Source organism: Pantherophis guttatus, chromosome 7, assembly GCF_059756535.1.
Source record: "Pantherophis guttatus breed Tessera chromosome 7, ASM5975653v1, whole genome shotgun sequence".
NCBI classification, from domain to species: domain Eukaryota; kingdom Metazoa; phylum Chordata; class Lepidosauria; order Squamata; family Colubridae; genus Pantherophis; species Pantherophis guttatus.
In genome coordinates this window covers 30,468,893-30,495,728 of record NC_142069.1, presented here as the reverse complement: position 1 = coordinate 30,495,728, position 26,836 = coordinate 30,468,893, and the positions used below count along the sequence as shown (strand labels likewise).

At 35.8% G+C, this 26,836-nt stretch overlaps 2 protein-coding genes across 5 annotated transcripts; one reads left to right on the top strand and one right to left on the bottom strand.

The window, feature by feature from the left end:
* Positions 1-594: 594 nt before the first annotated feature.
* Positions 595-7,085, bottom strand: CBY1 (chibby 1, beta catenin antagonist). 3 transcript variants are annotated; one of them, XM_034403726.3, is made up of 5 exons: positions 6,915-7,082; positions 6,320-6,416; positions 5,338-5,443; positions 3,603-3,718; positions 1,040-2,456 (listed from the first exon to the last, which is right to left on the bottom strand). In XM_034403726.3, exons 2-5 carry the CDS (start codon positions 6,395-6,397, stop codon positions 2,376-2,378), a joined length of 381 nt encoding a protein of 126 aa, XP_034259617.1. In that variant the 5' UTR covers positions 6,398-6,416; positions 6,915-7,082; the 3' UTR covers positions 1,040-2,375. The 3 variants fall into 3 exon arrangements, with proteins under 3 accessions (XP_087730004.1, XP_034259617.1, XP_034259618.1); XM_034403727.2 differs by having other exon boundaries at positions 6,981-7,071; XM_087873878.1 differs by having other exon boundaries at positions 595-2,456; positions 6,320-7,085.
* Positions 7,004-26,836, top strand: FAM227A (family with sequence similarity 227 member A). 2 transcript variants are annotated; one of them, XM_034403720.3, is made up of 16 exons: positions 7,004-7,134; positions 8,698-8,819; positions 9,244-9,329; positions 10,002-10,080; positions 10,488-10,576; positions 11,501-11,647; positions 12,770-12,871; positions 14,267-14,371; positions 16,324-16,447; positions 16,956-17,063; positions 17,930-17,994; positions 20,314-20,425; positions 23,128-23,246; positions 24,409-24,566; positions 25,402-25,551; positions 26,557-26,836. In XM_034403720.3, the coding sequence occupies exons 2-16, from the start codon at positions 8,699-8,701 to the stop codon at positions 26,714-26,716; spliced, it is 1,725 nt and encodes a 574-aa protein (XP_034259611.2). In that variant the 5' UTR covers positions 7,004-7,134; position 8,698; the 3' UTR covers positions 26,717-26,836. The 2 variants fall into 2 exon arrangements, with proteins under 2 accessions (XP_034259611.2, XP_034259610.2); XM_034403719.2 differs by lacking the exon at positions 7,004-7,134 and adding an exon at positions 7,314-7,664.

Here is a 26,836-nt window from a genome sequence, read left to right as displayed (position 1 = left end):
TGAGTCCAGGAGGACTGGACTGGTTTCTGGCAAAAAATGCCCAAATTTATGGGTTCGCCTCATGATGGAAGTATTTGCTTAACGACCGCAGCACTCCCTTAAGGACAGCAGTAACTACTGTGGAAAAAGCTAGAAAAATTACTTCTGGTTACATGAGTGCCTCAACTTACAATCGCAATGATTTACAACCATAATTCTAGGCTCAATTACAGTCATAAATCAAGGACTCTCAGTAAAAGATAAATATCATTTATCTGATATAACCCAATGGAAATATTTACAATTCTGTTTGTTAACAACATTGTTTGGACCAGCAGCATTCTCAGTTTCTGAAATACCTGAGATAATAGAACAACTTGTTCAATCCTTTAAAATTAAAAACCCTAATTTTTATAGATGTTATCAATAAATCAATCTGATATGCAGATGTTAAAAAATAAGAGATTCCTAAACTGTCTCTATAATGAGTGTGTGTCTTAACCTCTATATAGTAAGAATGTCAATAGACCCCAATTTATGACTTTTACAACAAAAATATTTAGAATTCATTGGACTCTGTTATGTTTGTATAGAAAAGAACTTTCAAAAACAGCATTTTGTTACAGGTGTATTAAGAATAATGCTTCTTTTAAAACACATGTTTTTACAATGTCCTATACTTAGCAAGTCTGGGCAGAAAGTAGTGGATTACATAAATAGGATTGTATGACAAAAGCTAAAATTCTCAGGATAATATTCTATTGATTTACACATTTAGTACATAGAATTTGACAACTGGATATGCCCATATTATGGCCAAAAGATTGATATTGCATCATTAGAAAGATTAACTCATGGCTCCTTTCACTCAGTGGATCGAAGACCTGATTGCATTGGCCGCTTATGAGCAGATTGCCTATAGATGTAGCCTTTATATACACTGACAAAGATAATGAAATATGGGACTCATTTATACAGAATACAGGTGGTTAAAAAGTCATAAATATTACCAGAAATGCAATATACATCTTAAATAATATTTGTATTAGACAAGTATATCATTGTTTGACATTTTTTATTACAGCATTTTGTGATTTTTTTTTCTTTTTGAAAAGAAATCACTTTGTTTTTTGTTCTTTTTGTTATTAGTTAAAAAAATAATTTTAAAAAAAAGTAGTGCTTTATTATGAATTAAGGAGCAGACATAATAAGAACTGGCTATTCAGTGTGAAGTTCAAAGAAATAAGATATATAAAAAAGTTGTTCTTGTACTTTACAGGTAAATTATTGTAGTTATAAGGCAACCCTAATTTTTTCGAACTGTAGAATAGGCCATTTTTGAGATGAATGTGTTATGTCATCTAAGTATCTGTGAGCAAGTGACTATTAAGCAGATACCCCAGCAATTTTGTTAGCTTTTAAGGTCCCTCAAGATGTGTCTTTTTTCTGATGTCATAGATTTAAATGTTATCTCACCGATGGCTTTCTATATACTTTCAGGGAAAGTGCAGGAGCATTTGTGATATCTCCTATAACAGAAACTAATGAAAAGATACGGTGTGCTACCTATTTTGTCTGCCATATACCAAGTCATTGTCAGAAACTACAATTCAGAGATATTTTGCACTCCAGATGCCAAGGAATGCATGGATAGTGAACCTAAAGTAGATTAAAGAAAGATAATGGCTTATTTTAGACACAATTTGAGTCCTGGCATGACAAGCCAAAATGTGCACAAGCAGCATGTACTCATGTACATTCCATTTGCAGGCAACCTGTTCCTCTATATAAAGCAAAACCAGGCTACATTGCTAGCTCACACTTAACCTGTTAAGTGTGAACTTTCAATTAAGACAGGATTTATAACCCAAAGCTGACTTTCAGTCCTGCCTTGTTCAGAAACAATTTACCATGTTTTCAGTCTTATGAATTATGAGTAAATTCAGCTTTCTAGCTTGCTTTACAATTCACATAAGCTGACAAAAGTGAGTGCATGCTGCATGCATATATTCTAGCTTAATAAACTGACATTTCATTATCAGTAAGTATCCTGAGATGTATTGCAAGGAATGTTCATATCTTCTCATCTGATCTTTCAGAATGGTTGCTATCTTCTTGGGAAGATGACATAAATGTTGTCTATACTTAATCATCTTAGTAATATAATGAATGTATGTTAAGAGCACTTGAAAAGAAGTTTCACAAAGAGAAAAAAGAAGATACTAGCTTCCTTACAGCGCTGGAACTAACTATTTCTTAGTTGGGGCTATAAAGAGTCGAAGGCAGCAAAGTCTCCCAAGGCAGATGTGACTTCAGAAGTGATGAATCTGATCGCTCTAAATCATATTTGCCTGTTATTTCTTCCCCTTATCTCCTAGTGATTGCCAATTTATAATTCACTTCCTCCTTCGGCTGTAATTTTTCATTTCTTCCAATTCCTTCTCCATGAGATGGGATTCAGCCGTTGTCTCAGAGAGCTGAAAGTGCAAGGCATAAATGGTAATGAAAATATATAGGTACATACTAATGCTGCAGCACACCCAGAAGTATTTTTCTTTTGGTTTTATTCCAAAGCAAAATTATTCCAAAGGTTTAATTAAATGGGCTGAATTTCAATTGTGTGTTTGGGCTAAAATTCATTCTTTAAAAATAAGTCATCAGCTGCTGATAATGCATAACATATATGATATTCTGTTCTACGTTCTTAAAACACATTTTCAGACATTGAATAAAATATCTGAATACTGATGCAGCTGCTTCCTGTTGTTTCTACCAACCAGTAAGAACTGTTGTTTTCAAGTCCCATCTGCAAACCAGTATCATCTTGTGGAACCTAGAACACAGGTGATTTCTGTAGCTATGCTTGCCCTGTGAAACAGCATTCCCTGGAAATCCATATGATCCTGACTCTGCTGTACTTTCACCAATTCTTAAGGCTGGGTTTTTCAATAAGCTTTGGGGCAATTTGCATCATGATCTGTTCTCTGTTTATTTTTCTTTAAATTGTTATTAGGTCCTGTTCTTGGCGTGTAATTGTATATTATTTATTTTTATTTTTTTTAACTCTTACGTTTAAGCTATTTAGAGTTGTTTTGTGATTGAGATGGCATACGTACTGAACAAAACAAGTAACCTATTTGAAATTTATATGGGAAAAATTCATTTCATTTCTCCCGCAGAAAAAGCCTGTTATCTGTAGTAGAAGTTTTAATTTTCTAAATCACAGTATCTTGGATCAATGAATGTCAGGTTTTGTTCATTGGAAAATTCTCCTTATGGGTTGTCCTGTGTTGTGACCAAAAGCTGGCTCACCTAAAGCAATCAATTCACTTTGAACATGCAACATAAAAAAATTAAGCATGCAAAGAACAGTATACACTAGGCTCCCAACAAAGCATTCACGGATTGCTGAAAGCCTTGTGCTAAAGCAGAACCACAGCTCATATACCTTTGGCCACCATACCTGGAATTGGCATAGAAGCTATTCAGAAGGTGTGGAATGCAATAGCACCACACATCTTCAAATCATGCTAAGTTGAATTTGCAAATTGTGCTAAGGAATCATTAAGAAACTAAATAACTCCTGAAATGTGCTAAAAAGAGAGATGACACATTGACCTCACCATATCCAACAAAAGATCCACTTTCAGACGAAGAAGATTGTTCTCTTCTTCCAGTTGCTGATTCCGTTTGCGAAGACGCTGTGTCTCCCTGCGGTCCCCATTGCTTCCAAATGATTCTGGAATTACATATCCCAAGATTATCTAATTTGTCTTGCTCTAGGTATTTCGTGAAAAAAGAGAGCCAGAACCCCAGCAAAAACCAGTCACATTAGCTTTACTAAAATAGGCAAAATAACAAGTCAGAAAAACAACAGAAATCTGATAGAAAATAACATTTTATATAAAGCATAATAAATAAAGATAATATAAATAAAGATATTGCAAATAATATATTATAGCACATGACTTAGGTCTGGCCTAGTATAAAACCAAGGCCAGAAAAGGTATCTTATTTTACTTGCAGCTAAAAATTCTACAATGACAGTCATGTCAACCAAACATTTTAATTATGGTTGTAAAAATAAGGTCTTTTTTTGTAAATTCGAGTTTGAATCCTTTCTGCATTTCAGTCTGCAAGATAGTTTTACCTTTCATTTACCAGTTGGACAGATAGAAGCCTATCATAGTTTTCACAATAAGGGCTCCGTTTCATTCAGGCCCAAAGCCCCTGTTGTTTCCTCCTTGTTTACAGCATCCCAGAACTCAGAATATGTATTTTAAAGTTTCCAAATACTACTCATATTTGGATACTACTCATATTTGGATCAATTTATGACCACATTTGGGACCCAAACTTTGGCTGCTAAGCAATGGGATTGTTAAGAGACTCGCATCCAATTTTACAATATTTTTTGCCATGGTTGTTAAGTAAATAACACAGTCATTAAACAAATTTGGCTTCCTCTATTGACTTGCTTTTGGGAAGCTGGCAGGGAAGGTCACAAAACATGTGAAACCAAGATGCTACAATCCCTGTAAATACATGCTGGTTATCAAGTGCCCAAATTTTAATCACATAACCGCAAAGACACTGTGATGGCCATAAGTGTGAGGATAGTTGTAAGCCACTTTTTTCAGCAACATTGTAACTTTGAATGGTCATAAATCAAGGACTATCTGTGTATGGCCATCCCTATGGCAATGTAAGGAAAACCAGTATGTCTTGTACTTCTTATTTGCAACTCATGATTATATTAGATTTCTCGGAACTTCTCTGGGCATTACAATACTATTTGAAATACTAAGTATTTCTGGATTTTTTTAAAAAACTGAAGCAATAAAATACAAACATAAAATTACATAGTAAATATAAAATCTATCACATCAGATTACAGGTAGTCTTCGTTACAACCATAATTGAGACTGTTGTAAAGCAGGTCATTATGTGACCGGATCCAATTGTGTGACCTTTTTTGCAGCAGTTAAGTGAATGCTGCAGTCATAAAGCAAACACTTAAATAAGCAGTTAAACAAGCCATTTTTTGCTATGGGAGCTTTTCTGCCCGAAACCGGAAGTAAACACCAATTTTCTACAAAAACATTATAAATTATGATCCTGTGACCACAAGGTGCTGCAAATGGCTGTCAATGCAGGCTGATTACTGAGTTTCCAAAATGAGGTCATGTGGCCACAGAGGCGCAATTGCTGGAACTTAAATGGGCTGTAAGTACTTTTTCGGGACGTGTTATAACTTTGAATGGTTGCTAAGCAACCAGTGGTAAGTCAAGGACTATCTGCAGAGCTATATCTCTGCAAAATACTGCAGTCGCTAAGATAATTCTCTTTCTCTCTTACCAGGTATCCATTGGCCATTCTCAAACCTCAGACTCTGTCCTGTAAGTGTCATAACAGGGGTTCCATATTCTAAGCCCAGCTCAATTTCACGGGTAGATCTGTCCAGCTGTAAAACAGAGAAATCACTTCAGTATTTTCCCAATATTTTACTTTCCTTAATTTCTATTTATTTTCTTAGCATTAGGCAAACCTGTACAAAATATGCCAAATCCATTTATTCTAAGGCATAAAAAGGATATATCTTATTCAAATATGCATGTGAAGTTGCTTAGCATCCTCACGCTGATGCTCCCATGTTGCATCATTTTAGGGAAATATGGATGCAATTCTATAGCTTTACTGTCCAGTCACTGCAGAATATGTTGGATTTCCACCATCAAGATCAGGAAACCTCCAAAATTTCTTTTGGAGATTCTTATCAAATTTCTTTTCCAACCAGCTCCTCTCCCAAGACTGGGAAATGTAAACCAGATTTCAATTCCCAGAGACTGGGAATTGAAACCAGTTATTTCAAAACAAAACAACAGTGAGAGGTGAACTAGGCTAAAATGTAAAGCCCACTCTTTTCTCTACTATGTTACAAAACAGAATAAAGATTTCATAGAGCTTAAGAGCTGCTCTAAATCTCTTCTTTTGCACACAATGCAAGGAAAACTTTTTATTATTTTTATTTATACAATTCTTTCTTCAAAGGGAGATAGATGACCAAATACATTTTGCTTTCAAAATACAAATATTATGTGGTTTACTGGTGTAGCCAACAATTTTGTGTTTTTATAATCATAGAGTTTACGCTTGGTTATTTATTGTTAAAAGAATATTATTTAAATAAAAATGGGTAAAGGTGTGTAACATCACAAGAAGGATTCAACAGGTAACAAACTGCTTTTCTGAATATTTTATATGCGAAAGTAGCTTAAAGAGTCTCCTATTCTGATAAAAAAAAATAGCATAAGGATCTTCCGTTTCTTCTAGAACTTACCAAATGGAGATTGGAAAGTGAAGCTGATTTTCTGGGTGGAGTTTTCTTTGGACTGAATGTGTTTCCAAAAAGTGGCATCTTTCTAAATTCCTCTTATCTTTGGAGGGGGAAAAAATCCCACAAAGATTATTCTTTCATTGAAAAATGCATAGATCAATCACTGCCCACAAGAGTTGGAGACAGAAAACTTTTTGACCTCAACCAGACTATAAAATTCCCAGCTACCATTGCCTATATAGTAGCCTACATCTCCAGAAGGTACCAGGTTCGCCCAAAAAGCAACCATAAGCACTGCTTTTAATCACATGCAACACGTGAGAGTAGATATGCAATAGGGGCAGCTCGGCTGAACTTCATCTGATGCTGAGTACCGACCGTCTCCTCAAGGTAGCGGGTGGCAATTTTAATGCATCTCAAGCGACCCAGCCCTAATTACCGTCTCTGCTCCAAGCAATACCCCACTGGAGGATTTTTGGAAAATCCGCTATTCCAGATCTCCTGTGCTTAGAAATGCAGAATCCAAGTTAACGCCACATTTAAAAGAGCCCCATGACAAAGGAGCGGTATTTTCTTGAAGCCTCCCCGCATCTCATACCTAGCACTTCAGACCAAATTTAGGGAACTTTCACACCACGACCACAACGCAGACAACAGTCCCAACCTTCGAAATCAATCTGCGCAGGCGTAGCCTTAACCGATGTTTGAAGCGTTGCAACCCGCGGTAGCCCTGGGACGACCGCGCAGAATAGCTGGAGCAGCAGGCAGTACCACACCAGGGGAAGGGAGAGATTATTTTTAATTTCACAATTGCGAAAGTAAGATTTGGCATGCACTCATACAAACGGAATATATATATATATATATATATAAACTAAGAACGCGCAACAGAATCTCTTCACAGGAGAAGGAGGGGCGTATGAATAGAGAGCTTGCGAATTTATAACCCGTATCAGAAGAACAGCCCCCCTCTGGTGTGATGGTAGCGACCCAAGCTACTGTGAAAGGAGGCGTCAACAGCGGCGGCGGCGATAGGGTTTTACCACCGTTGTAATCTGGGGGAGGAGGAAGAAAGATAAAAAAAATAACGATTTTGATAGAGATATTTTTAATACTGTCGTTCGGAAGATGTGTTCTCAAATAAATTATTCCCAGTTTGTTACATTTTCCAGTCATAGCGAAGAAGTGCTAGGCTCTCCTTTAGTCTGGTATAAAGGTAGATTAAGGGAATAGTTTCTTCCGACGGTTGCTGTGGCAACAGAAGGACGCCAAGCGAAGGAGCGAAGCTAGACTCTTCCGGGAGAGGGCGGTCCGTGGCCTGATTCGAGCCTTGGTTGGTGTTGGCAAAGTGAGCGTTTTTTCCCCATAATAATAGCCGTCGTCCCCAAACTGAACAATGGCTGGGAGTTCTGAATGTGATTTGCTGTTCCTGGGCGGACAATGCTCAACAAGTTGTAGTTCCCATGTACCAAAATAGAGTCTCAGCCCGTCCACTTTGCTCTTGGACAGAACTAGGCAGGGAAAGAAGCGCGATACTTTGTTCCACTGTAGAATTTCTGGTATTGTTAGGAAGCTGGGTTTTTTTAAAAAATAATCAGTCGGAATCTATGTTCCAGTAACTCAAATCCATTATTCTGGATCCTACAGTTCCGAACAGTACAGAATAGTTCTTCATTATCTTCTATGTGACCTCCTCTTTATTTAGCATGGCCAGGTGTAAGGCAGTGGACTTCATTGCCGCTGTGATTTATATCATCATGTAAAAAAATACATATATTTTCCCCACAGTGCCCTATTTTCCTATATAAATGTTCTAAATAAATAAACTCAGCTTGGAAACTGAGCAGTAGCTATCCAATATAGCTAAATCCAAATTCACTTTCTTGGAAGAGGATTGTATTGGAGCCCACTTCAAAGTCTCCAGTCTCTCGCCCCCCTTGCCCTGCCTTCCCCACTGCATTCATGATAGCCCCAATTCAATCTTCGCTTCCCTCCCTGATGCTAATGCAACTGCTTGTTACTCTGGCCACTTCCCCCACTTCTGCAAGACTCTCCCCAGATAATATCACAAGGTGTCACCGTGGTCTTATTCTTAGACTCTGTCCAGCCAGCTTCTAACTCCTATGAAAAATAAATAATTCCATCTGCAAAATATACTTCATTAATATATCTCAGCAGCCCATCTTCTTTAACAGGGCCCAAGTTATTGTAAAAAGGACTTTCAACAAGTTTTCAATACAGTTTCCTATGTAAGTGACTCCTTTTCACATTCCAAACACTTAATTTGTTAACTTCAAGGATGATTGTGAATAAAATGTCTGAATAAAAGTGTCTTTCAAATGAAACTATGCTTTCCTTCCCTTTTTTAATGTTTTCTGCAGGATGGATTTAATACATACTAAAGCATTTTTAAGCCCACGAAATGGGTTCTTGATTTTGCCATCCCCGACCCAAGAAGAGAGAAGCAAAACCTTGAGTTGCGATTTAGATGACCTTCCACGCTGTATCCTTTTTTTCATTAATTACAAACAACATGAAGTTTCCATGAAAACATTTCTCTATATACACATGTATATTTCCATTTAGCAGAAAGATGCTTTTGTGATACAAATTGTTATTGGACCAAGTCCACACTCAATTTATTTTAAAAGAGACTTGAATTGGATCTCTGAATTAAGTGTTTGTTATGAAAAATACAAATAATTGCAACCAAACGAACTAGATTCTGTTTTAATTGTGATAAAATATTGATGTCTAGCCTGGTGCCTTAACCACTACACCAACCTGGCTCCCCAAATAAAACAATGCATATCATATTATAAAAGCAATATTAAACTAAAGGAAAAGGAGACAAAAGAAATAACAGCAACATTTGTATAGTGTCTCTCTTTATAGATTTTTGAAAAAACCCTTAACAAAATTATTAGTGTATGTCATTGGCAATATACAAAATGTGAATAAAAAAATATCTCAGTTAGAATTGGGACTGAGAAGATATGACAGTAGTGATGTGGTAAGTAAAGCTATATTGCAGCATTTTTAACATGCAGAATTCCAGAATGCATTTCTGATCTAATTTTAAGCAATTTAGGAATTGTCAAATACCTTGCTTATCCTTTCTGATGACAAGCTGAAAATCAATGCAGTTTTCTTTTCCTTTCTAAATATAAATACACTTATATAGCTGAGTAGGTGCAGAAAATAAAAACCACATACAAAGCTGATGCAGCTACATGAACAGTTTAAGTAATGAAAGCTTTTCAGCTTGAAATTACTCATGCACAAATGTATAAAACACAAAAATAGTTATCAGTCTTTGGGGAAGAGTATTGATGATTGTTAGTTGTATTGCTATTCTTCACACCATAGTTAAATCATTCTTGTTCCACATGAATGAATTATTTATCAGGTTGAACATTGTTAGCAATATAGATATTTGGATTTCTTTCAGTAAATGAAAATTTATAGAGTAACTGAAAATGAAGAACATGATTCTAGGAAAGGCAAGCACTTTAAAATGCCATTATTTTTGATGGAGGAGATGTAGTATTTTAACTATTCAGATAAATAGGAATTACAGAATAGAGAATATTTTCTTTTACAGTTCTCCAGAAATAAGATACATTTCAGAACTTTTAAAGAAAATTGTGTCAATTTATCTTTTTCTTCATTGTTATCACTGAAGGTGATTGAGGATATGATGCACAGGAAATATGCAGGGTTGAAGGGTCCTAGAAAAGGAAAACGTATAAGCAAGACGAAAGGTAAGCATAATGACAATATTAAATCAGTGGTCTAATTGCTTCAAACATAAGGTTTCATTACATCATATTTAAAAATATTCCTTTTAGTCATTGTTGGTTAAATCACATGTCTTACCAAACTGCTCTTCTAGTAACCATAGTTAAGAATCCAGAATATTTGAGGAAACTGTTGTTAGATGTGTATTTTTGCCAGAGGATTATGAATCAGGGCTAATACCAAATTACAATAACTGTATTTTGTGTATAAATAAACTCCTTTTAGCTTTAAACGCATGACAAAACAAAAACGATTGTCATGGAACAAGTCTACATTTCTGTGCCTGCATAATTACATGCAATTACATTTGCATATTAAGTGAGCTTCTACTCAGGTGCTCAATAGGAGTGTTCTTTTTCTTACATTGCAGAGAAGGATCAGGCCATGACACAGAAGTATGGAAGGCTTAGTTCGGATGCAGGTACTTTAAGAAATCAGAAAAAAATAGCTCAGAAAAAGGTATGATACTGAATGACAAATAAAAAGCCACTCTTTCCTATAAGTATATAGTATTTAGAAGCTATATTATTCTTAATGGTTAGGAAATGCAAATTTTACTGTGAGATATATGCTATGAAGAAATCATGCAGGATAGGGATCTTTATATTTAGTGACTATTAAACTACAATTTGTAACATATTGCATCAATTATGCTGATATTGCAAAATATTTTATTATGTTTACTTGGAATTCTGGGAGCTTCTGTACAAAACATCTATAATGTGCATGTCTCAAAAATATTATAAATGTGTCCTAATAGTGTTTAGCATTTAGTAGAGTGAATAATAATTGTTATTGAAATAATGTAGAATTTTTGAGGAAAAAAATTAAATACTACCCCTTTAATAGTCATATGCGTTGTCCATCCTGTATCAAATTCAAATCTCCTAATAGTGCTTTTTTAGGAAAAGAAATGCTTAAAAGAGCCAATAAATAATGTAGTTTGACCCACAGTCACACTCTTTGCAAGCATATTTAATCTATAAATTCTATAAAGATCAGGAAGCATGAAGTAATATGTTCTGGCTTATTGCTCTATATGGTAACTGTCATATTACTTAGTCTCTTACAATAGTCTCTTTAATCAGATCCGAGACCAGAATCCTGTTTAATAAACCTTAGGGCATCACTACAAGAATAACTGGGGCTTAATTTGCTTGGTGTAGTGAGTCCCTAGTCTGACTTATTTACTAACACATTACATTGAACTTAATATACTGTATTCTGAGCAACATTGCAACTTGATTGAAAAGTAGCCAACCACACCCATTTTATTAGGCAGGAGCACATTCATTTTTTTCCTGAACAGATTGCTTGAGTAGAATGTATTAAATTGTGGGCCTCCTATGTTTCTCGTATATTATTTCTTCCTTTTATCCTTAGATGATCACAGAAAAGAATAAACTTGTAGAGTTGTATCATTACCCAGGATATCATGAAGAGGAACTCACACCACTGCCCAATGGAATAGAGCTGAATGAAATTTTGGAGAAAGTGATTCGTGCTCAGAGTAAAACTGTAGTTGGGAAGGTAGTTCAGACCTTCAGGTTTATATGGCAATACTTATCTTCTGGGTAAAAATAGTAGGAATAGATTAATCATATATTTACTTGTTTTAATGTCTATTAGCACCTGATATTTATAAGTACCCATAATGCCCAATGGTGGTGATTGCACACGGTTTTTGTTTTTTTCCTTGCTCAGCTTCAAGTGAATACAGTAGATCTAGTTACTTTTCTAATTAAACAGAGTATCTAGACATAGCCACTTGATATAAACAAAAGACTTGTCATCGCTCAGTTACACAGGATAAAAGTTGTCTGTGCTCCTCCAGATTTCATCTTCCCTTATGTCTTATCATGATTAAAAATAGTGAAATGTTTGTCATTAATCCAGAACTGCAAATTTCAGGTCAATCAGTAAATCTTTTGTGATTTACAGACTGAGATGAAACCATTTTTATAGTTTGAATGGATTAGTTGAGAGCATGATCTTAATTATTCTTTTCAGGTTTTAACTATGCTTACTTATTTAGATTAGCTCACAGTTTGGAGAACTGAGATTCAAGATAACTTATACCCATTGCTATGACTGCTTAATATAGTTCTGATAAGGCCCCCAAGGCAGGGGTGAAATCTACTTACCTTCCCTACCGGTTCGGAAGTGCGCACACCATCGTTATGTCCAATTTTTGACCCTCTGCGCATGCGCAAAGCCTTCTGCACATGCGCAGAGGGTCAAAAATGGGTTACTTCCTGGTTAAAACCAGGAAGTAACGACATCTGGGCAGGTGGGTGGAGCCTCGCGCTGCCACCGCTACCTGTTCGCCAAACCCCACACCACCACCACTACTGGTTCGTGTGAGTCGTACAGACCCGGCAGGATTTCACCACTGCCCCGAGGTCTAAGGTAAAACACAATAATGGAGTAAATATACTGTAAAATATTCTTTCCAGTTAGTTCTGAGAATATTTTGACTAGTAGTTCCAAGCTTACCTCCTCCAGAGGTACAAGATAGCCAGTCCCATTATTGCCAGGCTTTGTCCATCCATAGAGGAAAGTCGGGGAATTGAAGTTCCACATTTGTGGAGGGATCATGATATGAGAGAAGACAGATCTAGACTATGCTGTTACTCTTTTGTTTCTTTACAGACGAAGTGGGCTGTGAAAATGCTGCATAGGTTTTTTGATGCTCCATGCTCCCGAGCTGTTTTGCTGGATAGTTTCTGGTGGCAATTCCTGCACTTGTATCATGTAAGGATAAAGGGTGGTGATTGATTAGATTGTTAAATTCCATTTCTCCAGTTTTTCATTTTTGGTTCACCATTTTTATATTGTTTCACTTGTTTTAAAATAATGATATTCCAAATTTAGCACCATCTATATCTCTAATATGTTCTATATAATTATAAAATTATAATAATCTGTTCATTTTGAAATATTGGCAAAGAAAAGCTATGACAGTTTTTAAAAAGTCTTATAACTATTGCTTTAATTTGGATTTTTGCATTAATAGCAGCACAGGTAGTCCTTGACTTACAACCATTCGTTTAAGGATGTTCAAGGTTACAATGGCACTGAAAAAGTGACCTGTGACCATTTTTCAGACTTTTGACTGTTGCAGCATCCCCATGGTCATATGATCAAAATTCAGATACTTGGCAATTGGCAGTAGAGTGTCCTAAGGTCATGTGATCACCTTTTGCAACCTCCTGACAAGCAAAGTCAATGGGAAAGCCCTATTCAATTAAAAATCATGTTACTAACTTAACAACTGTGGCAAGAAAGATCATAAAATGGAACATAACTTACTTAACTATATTGCTTAGCAATGAGAATTTTGGGCTCGATTGCGATCGTAAATCGAGGATTACCTGTAGCTTACTGACCTAAGTGTCCTTTCCAACTCTGTGATTCTGTAACATATAATGTTAATTAATATTAACAATGATGTTGTTAAAGCCAGTGAAGTACATATTTATTATATTCACTAATGCATTATGTTAACAATTTTGTAGAGGGGAGAGAAAAAGTCATGTCAGTTTATATATCTCAAAAATATTGAATATTGCAATTCAAGGGCATCAAATTTACAAGATTACTACCAGGATAACGCAAGAGGAGAGAATCAGATAATGTCTGTCTGTCTATCACATTTCTGGAAAATCAATACAGTATATGATCCTTCCCCTCTTCCTTCCTTCCTTCCTTCCTTCCTTCCTTCCTCCCTCCCTCCCTCCCTCCCTCCCTCCCTCCCTCCCTCCCTCCCTTCCTTCCTTCCGGCTTCCCCAGTGACTTTGTCAGAAAGTTGCAAAAGTGATCATATGACCATAGGGCACTGCAAACATCATAAATATGAGTCAGTTACCAAGAGTCTCAATTTTCATCACATGGTCATGGGGATGCTGCAATGTTCATAAGTGTGAAAAATGGTTATAAGTCATTTTTTTCAGTGCTATTATAACTTTGAATTGTTGTAAATCAAGGACTATCTCTACTTCTCAGAGGCAGTCCCATTTCATCTAATGGCAGTACCCTTTTACCTTAAGTATCTTTAACCAGTTTTCCTTCCTAATATTCCATTGCTATGATACTGTGGTTAAAAAAATATGCCTTCAATAACCCTGCAATTTATAATTATCCCACTAGCCAAATCGAGAAATTCAGGGGCACTTGTTTGAACGCATTGCAGGAAATTATGCCCTCATTCTGTTAGGCAACCACAGGACTTCCAACCAGGAATGCATCCTCAAGGTGAGTCAAGATTTTAAGAAATATGGGACTATAAGCAATATTAGTGTTTTTTTTAAAAAAATAAAATCTTAAGAGTGATATGATGTAAGTTTTAGAAATGCAGGAAGAAGTTTTAAATGTACGGGTTAAAACAGAGACATTACTGAATATTAAACTGTGGTTTCTTTTTCAATTATCAAGTTATGGCTTCTTATTGTGTAAAATGTGTGCCATCTCTTCTTGATTTCCAGTTAATATCAATGCTTCCCCCTCCTAGAAAAATTAGATAAAAATAAAGATGAATTTAATCTATGGATTCTTTTTTCATAAGTGGTCAGTATTTCTGCCAACAATTTTCCTCTGTTATGGTAATGATTTCTAATTTCCGTTTTCAAGGAATATGGAACTTCACCTGAATATGAAAGTTCTCTCTAATTTTCATTAATACCAACTCAATATCTATGTAGTTATGTACATTTTTTTTACTGTCATTTAATCATCCAACAGTATATACAGACATTTTCTATCTTTACCCTTGTGACAAGCTATGGTTTTGAGAACTAAACTAGATGCGACATCATTTGAATAATTATGCAGGGATTTCTACTGAAAGAAATCATTGCTCAAGCATATGCACAGAAATCATCTTAGTTTGTACCTGAGTGAAACTAGATAAGATTCAACAGTGTTTAAGGGGATGGGGGTGGGACCTCACCCTAGTGCCCACATAGGGATTCTAGACCAGCGGTTCTCAACCTGAGGATGAAGGGTAATATTGGTTTTTTTTTAAAAATAGATGAGGAATAAATATGGCAAAAAGGAAATATAGAAATTGTAAATTTAATTGAAATGACTAAACACTGTTTAAATTTGTGAACCGGCCAAATACTCTGTTCAAAGAAAATACATTGTATGTTTGTATGTGTGTTTCTAATTATTGCTATTTATTCATATTTGTTCTCTTTTATTCTTTAAAGTTTAACAATTCATTCTTTATCTTAATATCTTTATATTTGTTTGGGGTTGGTTTTCTTCCCTTTCATCTTTTATATTGTACAGCAATCTTTCTCCTCAAACCTACCACCTCTCTCTTTTCTCTCCTTCTTACTTTCTCTTCCCCCCTCTTCTTCTCCTCCCTACTTCCTCTTCCTTTCTCCTTCTCCTCCTCTCTTCCTCCCTCTCTTACCCTCACTCCTACACTAATTTCCCTTCCCTTCCTTCATCCCTCTCTATTGCTGTATCCTTTTATGCATATGGACTACTCAGAGGGCTGAAAAAGTTATTTTTGACTGGTCCTCGCACTTTTGACCAATCCTCGAATTTATGACTCCTCACATTTTACGTTTTTTGCCCTATCTTATTACAATGGTGAAGGGAAGCAGTTGTGAAATGAGTGACATGGTTGTTAAGAATGCTGCATGAGCAGAAATGTGAGGATGGTCATAACTGTGAGGACCAGTCAAAAGTGCGAGGACCTGTCAGAAATGACTTTTTTCAGCCCTCTGAGTAGTCCCTATACACATAGCCATGGCCACCTGGTCACATGACCAGCTAGCCACACCCACCCAGTCACATGATTTCCAAGCCACGCCCAAAAAATAAACCACGCCCACAGAACCGGTAGTAAAAAAAATTAGAACCCACCCCTGGTTGGGGGTCACCACATGAAGAACTGTATTAAAGGGTCGCGGCATTAGGAAGGTTGAGAACCACTGTTCTAGACTAAGTCCACATTTGTCTCTTCCCCCAGGCTCTACCAGTTTCTCTCTTACAGAAGGTTAGGAGAGAAGATGACAATTTTCTGCCAATCATTAAACTTCTAATTGAGGGACTTTTGAAAAGGTTTTAAGGAGGTTTGATATTCTTATAACACAGGTTGAGAATTAATTGGCTGAGAAAATTAAATTCTCAAATACAATTGCCATAAATTTATTTGAGATTTTCTCCAACTCTTGCTTTGTTTGAGTTTATAGTTTTTTCCATCATTACTGAGTCAAGCTGTGTACATCTGCTTCTGCTCCTGTTTCCCGAGGTCCTGGTTTAATACCTCTGAATTCAAGGCCCAGCTCTGTGATGTATTCTTCGAATGGCTGGGAGGTGAGATGCCATCATATCCTTACTCAAGGAATGGATCATATAGGTTTTGACCAAGAATTCATATTTTTTTTAAATCATGTGGTATTTCAAAACATGAAGTATCACTGCCCTTCAGTTTACTTTACTCATCCTAGATAGGTAGGAACCAAAGGATGAATTTATTACTTGCACCTTCCAAAAATAGTTTGCAACAAAAAACAAAAATGCAACAATCTGAAAAAAAAAATGTAGTGCTGAAACTTTCCCTCTTGGCTGCCTAAATAGAGACTGCTTGGGAACAATAAATATCAATCTCTTTAGATGATCTTTAATAATCAGATACAACATGCTATTTTAAAACACATTATGTTGTATTCATTTGTAATCATTTGGTTCTTTCAAGTTTAATTGTGATCTTCCATCAATTTCTTCCTCTCACTCCTTTTGTTTCAGCATAAAATCTAAATTATACCAACATCCACTAGATTATGATTTTCACTATGAATCCTTTTTGGCACAACCTTGTTAGGTACACTGCATGAACCAAGAAGTTTCTATAAATGGGATTACTCCCAACTGGAACCAGAACGATCAAGGAGAGAAGATCTGATGTCAAGAAAGAAAAAAATAGGGACTGGTAAAATGTTTATGTTTTCTTCCTTGTGTAAAGGAAAATGGTCATTGATTTAAATGAAGTAGTTTCTCATTACGAACTATTATAAAGTGTTACATGACATCAATAAAATTTAAACACTATGCCAGTTTCCCCTGCTATTATAGTTCAACCATATTAAGGAGTCAAAATGAAATCAAGGTTTGTATAGTTGTCATTGATTAATGTTAAATATATGATTTGCATGCAGAAGACCGCAATTTTGGATATTCCAATTAATAGTATTTCAATAGAGAACATGAGAAATATTGACTCTTCTTGCCAGATTATAATGCAAAGCTGGCTAGATCAACAGTAAAACAGTACAAATTAGACTTACCATATTTTCTTTTGCATTTTCAAAATTAAAGTTTTAGGAAAAACATTAATAGTACATACATCTTAAAGCAAAGTCAACTATAGTAAATAGATCAATCTGAAAATGATACACAATCTCTCTGATATTTTGTAGAAGATGAGCATCTGGATGCAAATAGCTATTGCAAATCCTCTTACTACATTTTAACCCTCTTACCATATTAACTGTAATATAAGCCTAGAAATTTGGTTTAATTTTTTCATGATTATATACCTGCATAATACCTAAATTTTCCCCATGTGGATAAATTACAAGTTAAAGCAATCCTGATTATAATATGCCTTAGAGATGAAGAGCAGCCTATAGCTTATATGTATATGTGTATATATATGTATATGTTGTGTGTGTGTGTGACTGCCTCTCTTGAAAATAGGTTGCAACACAATGTTGTAGAGAGCAGGCACTGGATTCAGGGCAGGGAGAATGTACCAGCCTTTATTGATTAAATTTCATATTTCATTCATTTCTATAGGCACTGGTATATCGTTTGAGAGCTACAAGCAATACAGTTCTACAGGAAAGACTCAATTGCAGAAGGTAAAATATGAATTGGAGTTGGAGATAAAGCCATTTTTATTTCATTTGGGATGTGAAGAAGAAAAGAATTTACCAGATGCAAAAGCTGAATTTAATGCCTATTAGCCTATTAAGCAGTGTTGGAATTCAGCCGGTTTGCACCGGTTAGGGAGAACCATTTGTTAACTCTTTGTGGAGTTTTGTGAACCGGCTGAATAGTCAAGCCTGCCTGCCAACGATTCCAGTAGCTCAAACCCACCTCAGACCTTCCTGCTCATTTGTAATTAACCAAAGGAAGGGAGAAGAAAAAGAAGAAATAACCACATAGCCATTTCTTCAGCAGAAAAATTCTAGCCCCTTTAAAACTCAGGCTTAAAGTGCAAGAGAGGTTTTTTTCCCCTTCTCTCTCCTTTCAGTTAATAGCTCCAGGCAGACAGCCAAGAACCATTTAACAGGCTATTTAGTTGCGATAATAAAACTGCAGGAATGCAGCCAGCACAGCCTTGAATAAACAATAGAAAATTGACAGGATTAGGACAGGGAAGGAGCTTTAAAAATGTTAATACAGAGCAGGAGTTTCTTGTCAGAGTTCTTACATCTTTTGAAATACATGTTCCAATTAGCAGAATTGATTTTATTAATTTGGAATAGTGTTGCAATGTTGTTTCTATGTTTTATGTATTTTGATACTACATTTTCAGCATTTAAGAGTTAGTTTACAGTATTAGACTGTAAAGATTTCAATTTATCTTGTAACTGTGTTGCTTGTGTGTGATGGAGCATTCCCAGCTTCTGAAAGCAAGGTATTCCATTGGTTGATTGGTCTCACCCTTAGGAAATTTCTTCTTAGTCCTAGGTTGCTTCTCTGTTTGGGTAGTTGCCATCCACTGTTTCTTGTCGTGCCTTTTGGTGCTTTGGAAAATAGATTGACCCCCTCATTTTTGTAGGAGCCCCTCCTGACAGTTAGAACAATTAATTAGTGGAATAACTTGCCTCCAGAAGTTGTAAATGCTCCAACACTGAACATTTTAAAGAAGAGATTGGATAACCATCAGTAGTGGGTTCCACTTGCCTTTGCTACCAGTTCGGAATCGGGAGTGCGTGCACGCTTGCTTCACTCGCGCGCGGCCCTTCTGCACATGCGCAACACCTGTGCATGTACAGAGCATCTGTGATGACATCTGGGTGGGTAGGCGGAGCCTCCCACCGCCACTACCGGTTTGCCCGAACTGGAGCGAACCAGTAGAAACCCACCACTGATAACCATTTATCTGAAGTGGTGTAGGGTTTCCTGCTTAAGCAGGGAGTTGGACTAGAAGACCTCCAAGGTCCCTTCCAACACTGCTATTCTATTCTATTCTATTCTATTCTATTCTATTCTATTCTATTCTATTCTACTCTACTCTACTCTACTCTACTCTACTCTACTCTACTCTACTCTACTCCACTCCACTCCACTCCACTCCACTCCACTCCACTCCACTCCACTCCACTCCACTCCACTCCACTCCACTCCACTCCAAATATTGGAACAGTGATATTTTATTGTGCTATTCTTTGTGAGTTAAACTAAGGAGAAATTGCTAAGGGTGAGACCAATCAAGTTGGCCACGTCCACCCAGTCACATGACCCCCCAGCAATGGTGAAATCTTCTTTGGATCACTATCAGTTCACTGCCCGCACATGCCACTGTGCACCAAGCACATATGTTGCATGCACGCATGTGCAGCACACGCCAAAAGCACACTGTGCATGCCTGTGCGCTGCACGCCAAATGAGTGCTTCGTGTGGAAAAAGAAGACTTCACTAGGTAAGTAGAATAGCGAGGGAGGGAACAGCTGTGCTATGCGATTTAGCTTCGCTAGAAAGCAGGATTTCCTGCTTTCTAGTGAATATAAACCACATGGCACAGCTGATCATCAGAAATAGTGGTTCAACCGAACCAGTAGCTTTTATCACTACTGGTTAGCCCGAACCGAAGCGAACCGGTAGCATTTCATCCCTGCCACCCAGCCACACCTACCCTGCTGATCATTAGGGCAGAGACCAGTTGTTAAATTATTTGAATCCCACCACTGCCATTAAGAATATATTTTTACAAAAAAAATCAATCAAAACAATGTTTGTGGCAAGCAATCATGCACAGTTATTTTGCTTCTTTTCAAAGAGCAGAGGATCTTAGATTCCAAATATATTTAAACTCTATTTTTCTTTGAAAATTGTGCCAACCCATAAATCAGATTGTAATTCCCTTTACAGTTCTCTTTCCTAAAGTCTGATATTCTAATATGAACTGATATTTATGTTTTTTTCATCTTTCTTTTCTGATATTGAAATAGATTCCATCAAAGAAAACATTTAAGATACCTATTAAAAAAGGCAAAAAAACTGTATCTGGGAAAAAAGATCAAAAGCAGCTTTCCAAAAAAGTTACTACATTGGAAAGTGAAGGTAACATCTACAGAATTTTCTATAATACCAGCTTTAATTATGTATGTGTGATTTTGTTTTCAGACTAAGTAAGCAACAATAACGTAGAATGCTCTCTCCAATTGAATAGATATAATCGTCATAATCTCTCCAATTATAAAAAGGTCCCTTGTTTTCATATATCATGCAACCATATTCCTATGACATAAATATGCTTTATTTAGTTGGTTTACAGAGCATTCACAAGAGAATAATCTTGTATTGCTGATACTTATCACAAAGCTTGTCTAGCACATGTCTAGATCATAAAGTACTGCATTTTCCCTTAAGGATTGAATGGAAACACAGAAGGTCTTCACTGGTTTACTTCTTTTTATTTTTTTTATTTTTTTTTATAAACATTTTATATTTTAAATTACTAACATTACAAACAACATATACAATATTTCGCCCTGTGCTATACATAAGAAAGGAAGATTTGGTTCTTCGGATATATCCTCATGATCGCCAAAATCCACGTTCTCGGGGTACAGGTACCGAAGCATCCAATTTTCCCAGCGCATAGTCCATAAATGGTTTCCAAATTTTCCAGAAAATATCTTCTTTATAGTCACCATTTCTAATTTTAATATCACATGTCATTTTATCATTTAAAGCTAATTTCCACATTTCACAATACCATTCTTCTATTCTAAAATTCACATCTAATTTCCAATATCTGGCTATTATAATTCTACCCATTATAATCATAATTCTAATCAATTCTTTCTCATATTTTGTTGGTTCTATTTCCTTAATTATCAACAGTAATATAGTTTCTGGTCTCAATATTATTGCTTTCCCCATCATTTCAAACATCATTTCCTCCAATTGTTGCCAAAACTTTTTAACTTTATCACATTTGTACCACATATGTTCATAAGTCCCTAATTCCATATCACATCTCCAACATTGTTTACTAATTTTTTTATCCATCAATGACAATCTTAATGGAGTCAAATACCATTTCCAAACAACCTTATAATTATGCTCTTTAATCCTTACAGATAAAGTCTTCATAATTCTACTCTTCCAATTCACGTTCCAATCTAAATCTGATATTTTAACATTAAGTTCTTTTTCCCAATTCATCTTCATCACCCTTTGTGGTTTTCCATCAAAATTTATAATCTTATATATCTTACTAACGAGTCCCTTTAGCCCAATTTCATCTTTCATAATTTGGAATACTAAATATTCAAATTCAGTTTTACTTCTACTTATCGAACAATTGTCCCTTACCTTCTTAGTCCATTTTTCTATCTGTATTTTTTCAAACCAGCCTAAACCCAATTTTTCAATGATTTCTTTTTTCCTCCTATTCGGACTGTGGTAAAAATATTTAAAGGTGAAGATAGTCATTGGAGAGATTTAGAATTAAAGGACATCAAGAGATTTGGCTCAACATTTTTTTTAGATAAAGCAAAATCAAAATGTGTAATTAATAGGTATTGGTTAAAGGGACTGAGTAAAATTTGGAACAAATTTGTTAAAATTTTAATTCCAGATATAATTTTCTTAGGGAAGACAATTGAAAATTGGCCGATTAAAACTAATATAAGTCGTGATAGAGTAATGGAAGATGAAAATATACAAACTATAATAGATTGGTTAAAAACTTCAGAAAATGAAAAGGTTCACTGGTTTACTTCTGTACCATAGATGAACTGATTTACAGATGAACACTCTGTGAAGCTACAATTGTTTTACAATTGTTTTAAAGTTTCCCCATTGATTACAATCATTTTTGTTTCTTCTCTCTTCCTAGCTCTGGAACTTCAGTTAGCTTGATAGTTTTGTAACTTCACCTTAGTAGCCAGTTTCTCAAAGCTCTTGTCTTGTCTTGTTTTCCCTTTCCCCTTGGTAGGGAGTGATGGTAAGGAGATTTGTGTTGTTGTACACCATAATAAGTGTGTTTGTTTTCAGCATTTCGGTAGAACAATCACAGATCACCTTTAAATTACTTCTGATAATTTTGGGAGTGAAAATAATAGCTGGAAGTGTTCTATAAGACTAAATGCTATTGCTATAAGATTTTGAACATTAGCAGAAAGATTCTGTATATTACTATATAAGATATGAATGCAGTTAATTGCATGTTTTTCTATGGATTCTTTTTAAAAAAGCAAAACTATAAAATCCTTGCTAAACCTTAATAAAACAGATAGAAAATTGAATTCATTTTTTACTGATCTGCACATCTAAAATGCATCTAATTTATGCTGCCTAGATTTGATGAGATGAGCAGCCATATAAACCTAATACAGATATTCCTAGGCGTACAACTGTTCATCTACATAAATAAATGATGACCCCTACACAAATCAGCACTCCTTTGTTCTGGAAGAGTTTTCTAATTATAGGCCAGTCTCAAATATTCAATTTTCAAATAAAGTGATTGAGAAAACAATAATTCTACAACTCCAACTATATCTGAATGAAATTTATTTTGGGGGCCTGTTGATTCACGGATATGGTAATAAATGTAGTGAAAAACTCTGATTGTGGTCTGCTAATAAAATATGTATTTGTTCATCCATGAGGTCACCTTTCTTTGATACTTGAATATGAGTAATAACTTCTTTGGAAAGTAAACTGTATATGTTATTTATTGATTGATTGATGGTTATTTGAATATATAATTCCTAATAAATAAATGATCAATCAAATGTGTGTCTTTTTAGAAATAAAGCCTATTACATCCAAAAGTGATCAGCTTACAGAGGATAATGAGAAAACTGCATGGAGTAGCCAACAGAACTTACCCAAAAGGAAATTAAAAATAGCTATATTTCCTCGAGAGGTAACATTATTTATGGATAATATAAATGTTAAAATTAAGTAATTATGGTAGATCTGAATAAAATAAGAATGTATTACTTACTCTTGTCCAAATTAGCCTTTGACGTCATAACTTAATTCTTTTCAATTATTTCAACATATTTTTGCTTGATTTATTTTGTAGCAAAATAAATCAGCTTTCTCCCAGGCAATTAAAATAATTTGTGTAAAATGAACTAATGATCCAGAAACGTTTTACAAATCTGAGAGTTGTTCAACATTATGTTTGGGTTGGTTCCAGAGGTGGGCTGCTGCCGGTTTGGACCGGTTTGGGTGAAACCAGAGTTGCGACCACCCGCCCCGGTGCTATCCCATCCAATATCACCATGTTTTTGAAGTTGCGCGCATGTGCGGAAGGCCGCAGACATGCACAGAAGGGCATATTTTTAGTGCTGGGCGAACTGGTTGTTATAACTGGCAGCAGCCCACCACTGGTTGGTTCATAAGAGCCAAGGTGGCGCAGTGGTTAGAGTGCAGCACTGCAGGCTACTTCAGCTGACTGCTAGCTGCAGTTCGGCAGTTCAAATCTCGCTGGCTCAAGGTTGACTCAGCCTTCCATCCTTCCGAGGTTGGTAAAATGAATACCCAGATTGTTGGGGGCAATATGCTGACTCTATAAACTGCTTAGAGAAGGCTGTAAAAGCACTATGAAGCAGTATAAGTCTAAGTGCTATTGCTATTGCTATATCAGCCTCCTTGAGATTGTGATGAGTTCAGAGTCAACCTGACAATAAGCATCACTCATGTAGAAAGACTGGCTACATTTAGATGAATTGTGTAATAGTTAATTAGGATATGATGGATATTGAATATCAGAAAATTCATATATGTAGAGAAAATTTATCAAAATTCACAGGAGAATTTCAGAAGAAAATTATTTAAATTACAGATATTCTGCATATATTTTTTTTTCTTCTGTTCAATCATGTCAAATTCTTGGAGACTAACTGGAAATGTCCTGGCAGTTTTCTTGACAACTATACAGAAACAAGATCTAAAGGGGATTGTGAACAGTTTTAAATATATTGCCAAAGTTGTGGCATAATCATTCACCTGATAAAAATTATTCATTCTGAATGTTGCTTTAATAATAGATCTAATAGTTCTGTTTATTTACTTTCTAGTCACACCCAGCTTGCCATGGTCCTGACTTTATATGGCATCGCTTCAATATTAGTGGTCATAGTCCACTAATTCAACATTACTTCCAGAAACATGGTACTGAATCAAAATCAGGATGTGACATCTTTGTTTCTAGGAGGGAGATATACAAACCAATGCCATATCCTTATGATGTTCAGAAGGGAAGTATTGATGGAAAATTCTTAAGATTGAGCTTCTTGGCTCACTATTATAACTTTTTTCCAGTATAATATTTAAGAAATGCATTGTTAAATTTACTTATAAATGTCTAGGTCATTTGGGGAACCCATTATTGTACTTTTTGGAGTATGAGACACACTTTTACATACACCCCAAAAGTGGCTGAAAATTGCAGTGCATCTTACACACCAAATGTTGCCAAAGCCCCGCCAACCCGCCGGCCCCCACCCTTCGGCTCCAGGCAGCAGGGATCGGCGGTGGTGGAACTTGACAAAAATGTGACACACAGAGGCCAAAAATGGGGCGTGCAGAGGCCGAAAACGCGATGCGAAGAGGTGGCGATCAGTGGAGATGTGCTGTGGTGATCCTGGCAACCTGGAACAGGTCTAAAATGAAGTGTGTGGAGGCTGAAAACGCAACGCACGGAGGCCAAAAGTGCAACACACGGAGGTGGCCATGGGCTGGCGATCCCCGCAGCCTGGAACAGCTGATTGGCAGTTTTTTGGGAGGCTGATCCAACCACCAATCAGCTGCTCATGCTGAATCAGGCTGCGATAATGTGCTGAAGCTAACCAGGCTGTTTGTTGTTTGTTGCAAGGACGCTAGCCTGATGAGTACTAATGGATGCTGGTAGGCAGAGGCAGAATTTTTTTTTCTTGTTTTCCTCCCCAAAAACTAATGTGCATCTTATATTCTGGAGCGTCTTATACTCTGAAAAATACAGTACTTTTTTTTTTTATAGTTTGCTTAAGAAAAAAATTCTAAGTAGAAATTTCCTTTACATTTAAATTCACTGATTCTGTCAAAACATATGCAGAAGTGATCAAGGAAGGTTTTCATATCCTCCATCAGAAGCACAAAGCCTTCAGAAAATGTTATTGGCAACAATACAGAGAAATGATAAAATTTGATGAACAGAACAAATGTAATCAGGAACTTTACAGGTACCCAAAAGTGTATATTGAAACTGTTTGATTTTATGCATCTAATGCCCACATTTTAAAACTGTTTCTGGATGTAGATATGGTTTATATAACAGCCACATTATTTTCTTCCTCTATACTTTCAATTTTTGTTTCATACCATCTTGTGATGATCTAGCCTATTCTTTTGAATTGGCCAATATTGCTTTAATAAAGAATTGAAATGAATTCTAGCATCACGATATCAACATGAGGAAAACAGGGCTCCCTCTAGGAATTTTCTGTTTCTTACACAATGCATTTATTGTTAATTCTTATTTCTTCATGAATTATTCATGAATTCATGAACTATGAATTATTAATTACACTAACTAATACATTGCTTTAAGGATTTTTGTATTTGTTGCTCCCATATTTACATAGTTGATTTGCCCTGAGCTTAACTGTTCAACAAAATTCAAGCTTTTACTTTGTAACATCCCTGTGTACTCTGTAAGAATTGCATTTCTGTTGTGTGGATGTTATACTCTTCCAGAAATTAATGTGATTTTCTTTGGAAAAAAATCCTAGTAACTTAAATATATTACTGTACTTTTCCTATACTGGAGAAGTCAACTGCTTAAACACTTTTAATAAAATGACAGGAACAAGTTCTTATACTACCCTAACTCCTGCAGGCTAGTTTCCTCCACATCGTCACCACTCAGCCATTATATTTGAAAGAAATATGTTATTCTATGAAAAAAAATTCAATATCTCATAAAAATTCAATATCTCATAAGTAGATGGATTGTAAGTAAGTAACTTGGACTCATTGTGGAAGGCTTTATGAATGTACATATGTGTACATATATTTCAAGCTTTTACGAGTTGCCTGCTTGAGAGCTTTATTAGAAAATATGGCTTCAATCTTTAGCTGTAATCATAACCTAGGTTTCTTCTCAGCTTTAAAATTCAAATAATTTATCTTCTGCTCCTTTATGCTCAAGTTAATTTCAATTTTTCTCTTATCATCTTGTTCTTCAGAGAAGCTATAAAAGAAGAGATGAAAAAGAGAAAGGCACAAAAACAAAAAGAATTGCTTTCTTTGAGAGATCGGCAGAATAGCTCAGAACCTTCATCCCTGTTTTCAAAAGATTCATCCGGGAAACACCGTAGTTATCCTAGATCTCTCCTTTTGAACTGACATTGATTGAGTTCAGTTGGAAGCATGTTACAGAATGACAATTTAAATAAAATTAAAGAACCTAGGCTTGGTACTACATGTAAATGTATTGCTAATTAGAAATAAATGAGTGCTACTATA